General features: G+C 37.5%; 1 protein-coding gene across 1 annotated transcript in view; it reads right to left on the bottom strand.

Moving 5' to 3' along the window:
* Positions 1-13411, bottom strand: part of PREP (prolyl endopeptidase) — a 116704-nt gene that overhangs the window by 84518 nt on the left and 18775 nt on the right. Inside the window, exon 7 of the mRNA XM_075707831.1 lies at positions 3447-3552. Coding sequence (XP_075563946.1) covers positions 3447-3552 — 106 coding nt within the window. The remainder of the gene's footprint in view (positions 1-3446; positions 3553-13411) is intronic.

Raw genomic sequence — 13411 nt, 5'->3', positions numbered from 1 at the left:
TTGCAACCATCATCTCTAAGAAACAGTAACAGAACTACAGTTAAGTGCACAAAGCCCTCACTACATTGGACAGAAAAGAAATTAACTCTTCAGTGGTCATATTTCTTGACTATGAGAACATGTTCTTTTTAAAGAAAACTGTTTAAGCAACTAAGAAATTTACCTCCTCTCAAAGGAAAAGAATGCACTGCTAGCAACCGAAATCAAGAAAGGTGTCCCTAAGTTAGTTAATATGACATTTTGAAATAGGTTTTTCAGGTAGTAAGTCACAGATGAGAATCAGTTCTTTGCATTTTTGTGCAATTCTAAGTAACAGAAAATTCCTTCACTCCACAGTTTTACATGTGGCATGTATGCAGTGGTATGTTTACCTTGGACAGAAAGTATTTTAAAGATAAATTCACAATTACATGATTGAAACATTATTTTCTCAGCAATATATGCTACAGAGCAGCTTTAAAAACAATCTGTTGAAGTGTGCCATTCTATAGCCACAAACGTCATAAAAATTAGAATTTCGTCCATTACCTTTTGCTTAGCAGTTGCTTTTACTTCCTCACAAAGAAATACATGGTATATGTAATGGATGCCATGTAAAATATTACTGCCTGTTACTTTTCGAAAAGGCCTCATTGCCTTTTGTGTTTGGCACCCTCTGAATAAGTCTAAAGAAGGTTGAGACTTGAAAGATCTAAAGCATAAAAATAAAATTTTCTAAAGAACTAGTGTATTCTGGGACAACCTGGATTAAAAGAGCAAGTAGAGAAGAAAAAAATATGTGTTTGAAAAGCTAATTATCTATATCAAGTACCATCTAGGTCACTGGAAAAAACGCTAGCTACCCCACTTTTCTTTCCTTTGTATTTTTTTCAGAACTAAGATGAGGTATTCTGAACACTAGAATGGATTTTTGAACAGATCATTGTAAACAGGTCACGTAAAAAGGCTCAGATTAAACATTCAACAGTTCTGAAGGAGGAAAATGGCAGGGAGTATCTTAGATGTCACCAAAGGGTATGACGTCTACTCATAAATAAAGTCTGTTCTAAAAGATAGAAGGATAATGTAATATGTTTTAAAAGTACAGGTACTTTTCTTAGACACGTGATTCTCTTAACAGTTCATAACAAGTTTGCTACTTACATGGACCCTTGTTATGCTATCTATAGAATGCAGTGTTCATTACAAGAGCCGGTATTTTTGCATCTCATGATTTTGTTAAGAATTCTCTAAGCATTGCTTAATCTTAACCCATCTGAACATACCTTGAGTATTACTGAGCAGTCTGTACAAATCGGCAGCTAAATGCAAGTTTTAAGTCAAGAAATAGACTTGCCATTAAACTCCATTATTCTAGAGCCGCTTATTTACTTGTCTAGAACGGCTTAAATAATGAAATTTGGCATTCATTTCTCCTAACTTCATACACTTGCTGTCCCAGAAAATTACAAACTGAACTGAAATTACACCTCTTGTGATCTAGACTGATAAAGCCAAGAATTAAGCTTACATATATTACTGCTTGCTCAACTTTATTGCCTCTGGCCACTAAAGGCTGAAGGACCAGTGGTTCAGGGTATTTACATTTGAAGAGAAGAACATCAACTCTAGGAAACATCCCAGATGTTTACTGTTAGGCCTGTGCTTACTAACATGGAGGTAGGAAGACAGGGGTAAAGATAAGAGTCCTTGTACTGAAAATGCATTTGGCAACTTAGGAACTCTCTATATTCATCTCACTAAGTTTATAAAATAGAGAATTTGGGCAAGCAAATGGTTACATCTAGATCTTTCTTTTTATACACAAAACCACAGAATTTGGATGGATGGAGCAACTCCCACCCATCAACAAACAAATAGGAAGGCAAGTCAAAGACTGGTACAGAGAAAAAACTTTTTTAAAGAAGCATTTCCAAGCCCAGAAAAGGTTAAACTGTAGGTTTACCTTATACCAGGTAGTACAAAATAGAAGCTTCATTATCTCACCCATGGTCTTTCAAGGCTCCATGCTAGTATTCTCTTCAAGATTGTCCAGTGTATCTATGAATGGGAAGGTGAATATGGGAAGAGAGCTATGCTTTTTATGTATTCTATCTCTATCTGAAAAGTGTCAACTTGAATGACAATGCAATTTATCATTTATGAAAATGCTTCACTGTACTGAACAGTTTAATCTACACAGTTTTATGTTTGTAATAAAGTTGCATGGAAAGCATCTGTAATAATTTTGCTTAGGTCTGCCATTTTCTACATTCAAGAGGACATTAAACAACTACTCAGTTGTCCAATACAAGTTTTGAAGTAATTAAGAAATATCCTTCATAAAAGGAGAAAGTGACATGCACACAAAATTAATAATCCCCCAGAAAGGAATATAAAACTGTTAACTATCATCACCAACACTTAACTCATCAATATTCAAAATACTGTACTAAGACTTGTTGATGAACTAAGGGAAGACCACGCAACCACACAGTAAAATAAAGGCAGGGAGAAACAAAACTATATACCCCACGTTGCAGAGCTGCTACCAGTTCTAATCATGCTCATAAGCCTCGAATATTCTGTTTACGGGCAAGAGAACAAGTTTCTTGAGATCCAGTATTTAACAAGGAGCTACTGCAGTATTTATTCTGTTTCTGAAGTTTTTGAAGACAGAAGCTGCAAAGAATCAAAAAGAGCTACATTGTGTTCTATGCAAAGCAAATATTGAAGAAGAGATTTCAATAATCCCATACTCTGGAAATACAAACCCACCAATCAGTAAAACAACTAACTATGCCAACCATCAACAATAGCCATATGGAGCAAAGTACCGTACTTTCAACCCATACCATTGAGGATAAAAAGCCAAATACACAAAAGCCAAATGCTAATCCAACTAGAAGGCAAGGAAGAAGCAGTCCATGAACGTGTATTTGAAATATGAATAGATACTTCTACTGTAATAATAACAATGCTACAGAGTAAAGTTATATTATTAAAATATTAGAGGATTCTTATTTGTTTCCTAGTACTATATGGAGAAAAAACGTTACCTATAAGCCAGGTACTTTTTTTAAAAAAAAAAAGGGAGATCGGCACTTGAAGGGAGACACATGAATTTCTAAAATGTAAAAAAAATTAAACATGGAAAAGTATTTGTGGTGTAGAAAGAAATGGAACATACACAAGCAAGGCTGCTTATATTATCTCAGTTTTTCTTTGTGACCTTTTAAACAAACTAGAGAACTAAGAATGAAGTTTTCCATCTACTGATATATAACAGAAAATGGAATGCTAGAAGAAGCAGTGCATATTTTGTCATAATCTCTGCATTAGGAAAAAAGAGAGGAGGTTAAGCAATACACATATTTAAATATAGATTATTTAAACTTCAATAGAGTATTTCAAGTCTTACATTGTCTTAAAATGAAACAAAACTTACAAAGCAAGAAAACACATACCTGATATACCCTGAGACTCTGCCTGTAGATCACAGTACCACAGTCTGTTCACTGGATCACACCCTTCTCGGATTGACAGCAAGACATATCGACCATCGTCAGATACCTGTAAGAAGTTACAGAAAAATCAAGGACAGTTCATCCTCAGGAAAAAAAAAAAAAATCCAACTTGAAAAGTTAGTCCCTAAACCCCTAGCAAAAAAATAAATTGATGCTACAGTTAGTTGAGTGAACAGATGTGTATGGAAAATGAGAACTCACCAAGAACCCGCACTCATCACTTACATCAACAAATACATAAGCATAGTCTGCTGACATTTCAGGAGATCAAACCGAACAGCATTATCTGTTTATGCTTATCGTGAATTAAAAAAAGAAAGTCTATGATTATTAAAAAGTATTCCAGCTAGAAAAGTGTCTGAGTCAGGGTGGATATCTGCTCCACTGTGGACCTCCATGGGCTGCAGGAGGACAACCTGCTTCACTATGGTCTTCTCAAATGGCTGCAGGGAAATGTCTGCTCCAGCACCTGGAGCACATCCTCCCCCTGCCCTCTGACCTTGGTGTCTGCATGGTTGTTCCTCTCACATATTCTCACTTTTCTCTCACAGCTGTTGTGTAGCATTTTTTGCCCTTTCTTAAATATGTTATCACAGAGGCGCTACCAGCATTGTTGATGGGCTCAGCTTTGGGCAGCAGCGGGTCCGTCTTAGAGCCAGCTGGTATTGCTTCTGTCCGACATGGGGGCAGCCCTGGCCTCTTCTCACATAAACCACCCCTGCAGCCCCCTGGTACCAAAACCTTGACACAAACCAAATACACAACAACTAATGTACAGCACTAACCTGACATTTCAGTAACTAAGAATGGACTCAGTATAAACAGTCTAAAACTACAACCTGCTGGCAAGAAGGAAAAAAAGAAAACCAAACAAACCACCAAAACCACATCTCACAGTTAATGACTTCAACATGGAGAAGTTTAATTGAATCCACTATGTTGAACATAAAGCACTGTTTAGTCCTGTGATCAACTGGATTGCCAGGGCCCTACTGAACTAGAGTACTCAAAAACAAGCCTCCTACATCAATTAAAACATAGCTTTATGTAGCTCAATAGAAATGTCTCAAAAAACAAGGCAGCCACATCTGGTGATGTAGGTGTCCAGTTTCTCTCTAGTCAATGGCTATGTCAGCATTCAAATCCAATGTTAAATTGTGCAAGAGTATTTGCTAACTTAGCATTCTTTGTAAAGACACAACAGAGCAACCGCTGGCTTTTGTCCAAAAAAACCCCGTAAGAGTTTCTTGTGAAGATAAGGTCAAAACTTCTGAACCTGAACTTCCAAACTCCTTCATCAAGGTAACAATTCCATGCAAAAGGAAATTCACCTCCCCTCCCCCAAATCCTATGGAAATAAATGGAGCCCAGTAGTGACATGAGAAGGACCAGTGACATGTATCGCACTGAAAATCAGTAATTTGGATATACATATTAATTCAGGTTTTTTAAGAGATGCAGAGATGTACCAGGACTGCACTTGCTCAATCAAAGGGAAAACTGTGCTGCTGAAAATGCTAATACTTAAGTGACAGAGGCATTTATCTCAGTCAAGTCTTTATTTTGACCCCTGTGTAAGCACTCCTTTTTTTTTTTACTGTGTATTCTGTCAGCTAAACTGAACCTATAGAAAAGAGTTTGTCACTAACTTCTGAAAATGGGCCCTCAGTGCATCTTACAGGTCTACACAAACTGCTCCCTCCTCTACATGAGGAGGTCTCCTCACCATGCTTCCTCTCTCTAGCAATTCTAACATGGTCAGTGTTTGAGCCTGTGAATATCCTAGATATGCTGAAACCCAGGTTCATTAAATGATGCTAGATTCACACGCTTCGTGAATTAAGCCCAGTAAGATATTTTGCTGATGCATACACCCTCTACACAGGCCATCACAGTACTACGTACAGACCAGTACAGTTTAATCAGAACAATACCTGTTGTTTGAATGAGGAAACGAAAATTTAGTTGCTCACAATGGCAGGACAGCGAAAACCATCAAGTCAGTACTTGGCATAGGGCAAACATGCTTGCTCTGCATAGTGGCTCCGTCAATCTATTTTTTAAAAGAAAAAGCTGAATACTCACCTACTTAATACTGTTATTCACAGTACGACATAGAACAGAAAAAATTACCCAAGTGGTAGAGGTTAGCTTTGGATTTCTGGCTGCCTTATTCCAGTGAGCTTCCAAACGTAGCTGCTAAAAGTCCATCTCAGGGGTGGAAAAAGGCTGGCAGCTTAGCCTGTCTGAATGACAGTCAATTCACAGCAGATTTCCCCTCAAGCTCTCAAGTGATGGAATTAATAAGGTGTGTTTTCTGTCACATAGCAGTATGAAATTGCTTAGAAACCACCCAAGCTGATAATTTTAAGGGTACTTCTGCTTATTGTGACAAACTAAATGATGTTTACAGAGTTTTTATTTTTCCCATTTTCATTAGGTTTACACACACAAAAATCTAATGCTGCTGTTAAATGAACATTATAAGCTATAACCACATTATAAATTTTCCGATGAAGCTTCTTGGTTTGCCTTTGCACATACATGTACACAAAGGACAGAATTTCCAAAATGGTGTCTACTGGTACATAAAGTCATCAATGAATCCTTGTTTCTGCTCAGGCTTTGCAAACATACTCTGTTTCCTGGCAAGGCTTTTGAAAGTGCAAGTCCATCAAGGAAAGGCAGGAAGTAACAGGAAGTCATCAACTCAAAGTTTGCCTCTACTGACTGAGCTGTTTTGAGCTTATTCCAAAATTACCAGATTTAGATGTTTTACTAACAGCTGATACAGAAGGCCGTTTCCTGTCTACATTCTTATATGACAATATCTAATGGAAATTTAAACCTCTAGTCACAAAATATGAATCTGAGTTCTGGAAACTTTCCATTTGGCCCTAAACACTTCTTAAAAAAAAAATTCTTATTCATATATTGTAATTACTTCTTAGATTTACTTTGGTTAATATTCATACCATCAGTTGTGCAAAATATCTGTAGAATTAGTTATGCAGAATAAATCTCAGAAGAATTAGCCCCTAACTATACTGCTATCCAAACAGATCCACAGTTTTGAAGACACAAGAAGGGAACGAAGTAGAATACAGAGCCAAATCTCAGTATACGAAAGCCAACAGAAAAACCCTAACAACCAAACACTCCTCAAAAAAACCAGAAAAAAACCAACCCAAATGAGTGTTTCCAAGTTGTATTTTTTACAAGCACTTTGTCAACAACTAATTATACCACTAAAAAAAGTCCATATAGCTGAAAGCTCACAAGGCAAATAGAAAAGAACACCTAAGATTCCTACTGGTCCCCAAAAAAACATTATATGAAACAGCTAAGACAGCTTTAACAGGGCAGCCTGCAAAATTGAGACATTTTGCCTCCTTCTTCCAAGATGAGAGTACATCCAGAAATGGAAACCAAGATTAGGTGATCTTTTTTGAAAGAAGCATCTTCAGTGTTATTAGACAAACATTAACTGCAGGTGTGAGTTTTAATTAAACTAGTGACTGCAATACGCTGTTTAAACAACTGTTCATACCTGTAAAAGCATCAAGTTTCCTTCTCTTCCTCACCAACTAATAAAACATGTTAAATAATTGCAAGTGGTATATACAAATGTAAATTTCAGTTAAATTCAAGAGTATGACACACAAAATTCTTTCAGTCATAGTCAGAACCCACACAAATTTGTTCTTTGATGCTGTGAGTTAATGGTTAACAAAAGACTGCTTGCTTTACCCAAGAAAGAAAACAACATCAGAAATTTGCCAGTAAGTTGTTGCAAGGACAATTCAGAACCTCTGATGACAGCACATCTGAGTACATCTAATGAGTTTTTCCTTCCACATTCCCAGCTGGACTACTGAAGAGTTGATAGCAGTTTATGTTTAATTTGAAGCAGGAATTCCCAAAGCATATTGCTGGTGGGATGCCAATTAGATCTGTCTCTATCACTAAAGCTATTCTTACATCAGTGAGTTCTATAACCCAAAGGAATTTGGCAGAAACAGGACAAGGCACTGTTGACTGCGGCATGCTAAAATGTTTAGAATTATACCACAGATTTAGACATCCACATTGCAAAGTTATAGTTTGATGAGCAAATGTTGGCAACGGTACCAGCTTATGTGGTTTCCACCTCTAGCTCTTCCTACTGCTACGGTTGCTTGGATCCATGCAAGTTCATTCCCCTAGTCATGCCAATACAAGCATTTACCATTTGTGTGGTAAATCAGACTGGGGAGCTTGATCCAGCTGAAAAAATAACGTGTTAAAAAACCAAAACCAACAAAAAATAAAAATAAAAAAAGGAAAAGAAAAAAAAAAGAATAATAATCCAGGAAAAAAATCAAAACAAAGAAGAATCCAGGCGGGGACACCTCCTCCCCACCTCCCCCCGCTAAAAAAAGGAAAAGAATAAAAGAAAAGGTCCCTCTGCTAGATTAGTACCTCAGTCAGTTCACTGTGCAGTTGCACAAACGGCTGAGCTAACAACTGCACCAAGCAGCTGGAAACATGAGTAATAGGGGCAGAGATTGCTTAAGGCAGCTCAGATGGCAGTACTGACAAATGTGTAATCACGGTCTGAATGCCACTGACTCTTCTATATCGTAAACAGACAAGAGTCTGGATTTCAGAATGGCAGAAGGAAACAGGGTTTCCCAACTATCATTTGGGTTATTCTTATGCTGCTACATCATCTTCATGAGCTGAACTGCAATCCTCGCTCTTGGCCCACAAACTTATGAACTGAAATTTCATACCAGCATTTCACTCAAATCTCAGAATGCATTCACGGTTCAGCATAAGGGAGACAGCTGTAATGTCAGAACTGACAGCTTGGATCAGAAGTAAATTCTCCTGGTTTCCCACATCCAAACTGAAAAGGAAACACATCTCAAGAATTTCTGAGAGATCTGGAATGCTAGTCAGTGCACATTTCTCTCATTAAAATAATTTATATCAAACAACACCCACTGGTGAAAGGTAAGGAGGTTATAAAGCAATTGAGTATCTTAAAAAGACATTTAGGTCCTGTCAAAATAGGACAGAAGAAATCCTGTAGCCTTTCAACTGGAGCTTTTAAAAAACATTCAGCGTAACAAGGATTTTATTGGCATAACACAGCACTAATCCTTAACTCAGCACTAGTAAAGAAGTATTATTTCAAAGAGCTGATGTTGGTATATAGTTTGTAGTTTCATTGCTGCCATTCAGTCACTTTGCAATTTTGAATTTATTAAATCTGTTATTTCTGAAATATTTGCTGTGACCATCTTTACACCATACATACAGAAGTATTATTCATTACAACAGCTGTGCTCACAAGTACTATTCTATTTAGTTTTTCAACAGTCAAACCCTTTGAAGTAAAATCTTTATAAAGAAGTTTTGGTTTATAGTGGAGTATTTTTTGGTAGCAATTTTGTTTCAGTGGTACTTGTTCTCTCCATTTTGATGAAAAGTAAACACTACTTAGAAAAACATTAAGAGATGAAGCAGTTTACCTGTAACTTTAATAAATCAATGGATATCAAAAGAAGGAAAATTATTTGAAGCCTAATTAGTAAAAGAAGTTTTCCAACTACTGATTTTTTTTTCTTTCATTACAAAATATAGTTAATTCATCATACAAGCCATATAAGGAACCCCAAAGGGCTATATGTTCTGCATTTATAATAGCAGTAACCACCTATGAGGATCCACAGCAAAAGTGAAGTTAAATATTTTGTCCACTAGCAGCACATTTCAGACCAAAAATTCATACATAATTAAACAAAAAAAGAAAAAGAATGAACAGGAGAAGGCTGTCGGGTTTTCAGACTTCCTGGCTTTATGTATTACTCCTCAACTAAAACATCAATAGGAGAGACATTAAAGTGCTTTGCTTCCAAGTAAAGTGCATGACAGCAACCCCAGTGAATATTAATGCTAGTTCTTTGAATACTACCTGGGTAGTCACCACTGCAAGATTCAGTATAAGGAAGAACTCTCTATTTTTAGTTCACAAATAGGGGCCCTTTGAGTGCATAGTATTATATTAAGACAACTATATACACACATCATCCCTTTTTAAGCTAAGCAATAAAAACTTTTACCACCTCTGCGCTTTTTATTATCAAGGTGAAAAAAACCTAATCACTGTGTAATTTGTTTCTGTATAACAAGATATTAAAAAATAAGTAAAATTCAGTTATTAGATAATATGCCTGTGTTGAGGAAAAGATAAACCAACTTCAACTGCAAACATTAACACTATTATAACCTGCAGCCCGATCTGCATCTGCAATTATTTTACAAGCTACTGCTCTTCATACACTAGCATCCTTTGCATAGGGAACAAGGGAACTGTCATTGCTATCTAATGCATTTCCAATGAAACAGAGAAAATGAATCACATAGAAAAAAAAAAAATCAAAGCTCAAAAAAATCACAGACAGAATCAAAGCTTTCAAACAGAGCCAAATGGTCAAATTAGTAACTGGACTCCACGTACCCAGTCATGGGAAGATCAAACCATCCAGAGAAGGCAAGATGGGAGGCAATAAAGATGCAACCATGCAATGCATGGCATTAATTAACTAGGAATTAAAAACTCATAGCATCAATAAGCTGCATTTTAAAACTCCTAGAATTTTCACTATATGCTATGTAACAGTCTAAAACTACCCAGAGTGACTGACTAGTTGTTTTGTTTTGGTTTTTTTTTTTAAATATTCATTTAGGAATGTACCCAGCCACACAGTAAAACAGACTGATGACAGCGGTTACTTCCTAAACTTCAGGTACATGCTGCACGAAGATTTTTGCATAATACCACTGAACCTGAATATGATTTGACCAAGAAGAATCTACGTGGAAGAGACATTTCAGATTGATGCAGAAATTACCTGCCTTGCATTATGTATCAATACTTTAAAGCTTTGTATCAGGTGAGTAAAGTAAAATACAAAAGACACAAGACACAAGTCTTCTACAGAGAAAAAAGTAAAAATTCCTGTAGAATTTGCTGAAACATTTGGTCAGTAAAAGATGAGAGCAATTATGCTGTCTGAACAGCCTCAACTGTTCTAATGTCATAGATGTGCACATAATCCCCTGCCATGAAGTTCTGCTTGCATGACAACAAATTCAAGAACCCCCACTGTAATCTCCCAGCCTTTCTTACTAACTCACTATTAGAAAAAGCAAAGCTGTTTCCTTTCCTAGAATGGGAAACAGTTTTTCATAAAGTAAAATGATCTTGAAGGTTTGGGGTTTTTTTTTGGGGGGGGGGGGGGGGGGGGCAGGGGGGGGAGTGTAATGAAAGGAACATACAGCTATGCTCCGACATTATCTTTGCAGTGGTGCTAGAAAGTCACTGAAGCTTGCAGATAGCTCCTATCACATTTTATGTTTCAGCAGTCTTTTGAGAAGATGAGGACTGAGACAAGAACTCCCTTTCACTAAGCAATCTCTTGGGACTGTTTGCACAATCCAGGACCTCTGAAGCTGGTACTCTAACGCTGCAAATGCTTTGTTTTGTTTTCTGTTTGCATCATACTGGTTTAATCAACTAGATTTCGAAGACCTAATGACGGTTGATCACAGGAATGCATAATTTCAGGATCGGGTCCAACAGAAACCACTTACTACATTCTGAGGAACAGGCCTGACATACGTACTCTCTATGCAGGACATGGACTGATCACATGTAAACAATGTACTGATGTGCTTCCTCCATCCATTCCCCATGTTAGAAAAATTGCTTTGGGCATTAATTCAATTTCCTTATTCCAGGCAGGTTTTTATTCTTTGATTTCAGATACAATGTGCTGGTATAAAGAGCATTTCTACTCTGACCATATCGTTTCTGAGCCTCTGCTAAGCGTAGGGTTGAAGGAGACCTACCAAAGCCAGAGAACTTGGACTTTGACCCTAGATCATTGTGGTTACGACTGATTCATAAAAGGACACGAGACAGCCTTGTTCAGAAGAACACAGCAATATGTACATGCATATTTACATGCATTCTCAATACCATAGAGTAAAATGAGTAACCTTCTGAGGTGACAGACAAACATCACACATGATTTTTCCTGTGGCTTTCAGCTTGCTTTTTTGAGTGCAATGAAAGCAGCAAAGCAAGAGGAACTTGGCTATGTAAGAGATTACCATCGACCATATGGCCCACATGCAGCCAGAAAGATTGCCTGCCTGTTTCGTACTGGTAAAATTCTCCAGGCCTATTGCCAGGGCTGAAAAAACATATTCATGGTAGGCTTCTATTCCAGGTTCAGCCTTGACAAAGATAGTGTAAGGCTTTAGAAAAATTCTCACAGCCCTGTTTAGTTCAGCTGCGAGTCTCACTTGAGCAAACTGACAATGTTTTGAGCCCTTCCCTTTCATGCTGCTCACTCTTCCTGTGTGGATGCTGCAGTTCCACGTTCCTGCAGTGAAAACACACCATAGCCAGCAAACATCTGGCACAGCTTACTCCTCTGTGCTCTGAATTTCATTTGCAAGATCACCTCCCTGGCTGAGAACCACTGATGTTAACCGACAGGTCTGAACATTAAAAAAAGAAAAAAGTTATTGTCAATTCAGGGACCGTGCACTGTGTTCATTAGACAACAACATGAAAAATTGTACTTGTTTTACTGCTGGCAGAATTGGGATGGGAGGGTTCCCCCTACCCCCTCTTTTCTCTCCTGTTTACTTTCCTGTCAGTACCATAGGGACCTTTAACACTACCAACTGTGAAAGGCTCTTACATAACTTATTGTTTAACTTTGAGAATAACAGTCTGGCTGTGAGAGAAAGATGTGCTCTATGAGTCTGGAGAGGAGGCAAAAACATGCCACTTAGAGAAGCATGGGAAGCTCCTCTTTTCCAAGAGTAGGTATGACATTGCCAAGGTTTTAGAAATCTTCGTACCAGACTGCCCTCTACTGGGATATTATTCAAATAACTCCATCCCTGCTCTTCCTAACTCCCCCACTATCCTAGAATCTGTACCAGAAATACATATGCTTTTCCTAGACTAATGAAAAGATTTGATGGCCTTTTTTTTCCAAACTTATATATCTGACTAAAAATAAACAGGTTTTTTTTTTTTCCCCTCACAATCCATTCAAGTGAGGAGTTGGAAATGCATCTATATTTCTATGCCAACACCATTTTCAGCACCACAGATTTCACTTACATCAAGCATACTTGGGGCTGGTGTTGAATGTGTAATGAGGAAAAAAAACCTGAAGCTATTTTCTTGCATGTTGTCTTGTAAATGCATTAAGCTGACAAAACTTTACACAACCCTCTTTCCTCTTAATCAGTGACTTAGTTTCTTCTCTCCATTGAAAATACACACCACCATGACTCCCTACAGCACACCTGAGATTACTCATTTTTTTGAGGTATCATGGCAACATTATTACTTTTGCAGTCTCTGAAGGATCTCCTTGTCAGGTGCTTTTCACTTGCAAGTAACGTATTTCTCTCCCTTGACCCAATGGTTGTGAGACCTGCAAATTCTGCTCTAAACCTGAGTATGGAAGTTCAAGTTCTGCCCCCACTATAGAGAAAGGTTTGGTAGTTGAAACTAGACCACCCACACCATAATCCAACTGTCTCTACTGAAGCTTGTATAAAACATAAGAGAACCCAAATGTCTCTACCTATTTGGCCCAGCAAGGCCCTGTAAAAGAAAAACATTTGTTTATTAATCTGACAGGAATGCATGAAAGCACTTTCATAAAATGTTGAGCTGTGCAAAGCTGTATTTTAAAAATCTGTGGCAGCATATTAGCACCAAGTAAGAATATTCAGGACGGTGCCAATAAGCCACATAATTTGATTTTTACTAAAGATATTTTAATTTTTCCCCCATTACTTTGTGGTCTTCCACTTTCTCA

The sequence above is a fragment of the Pelecanus crispus genome, chromosome 3 (assembly GCF_030463565.1).
Source record: "Pelecanus crispus isolate bPelCri1 chromosome 3, bPelCri1.pri, whole genome shotgun sequence".
In the NCBI taxonomy this organism is placed as follows: Eukaryota; Metazoa; Chordata; class Aves; order Pelecaniformes; family Pelecanidae; genus Pelecanus; species Pelecanus crispus.
This window is presented reverse-complemented; position numbering and strand designations above follow the sequence as displayed.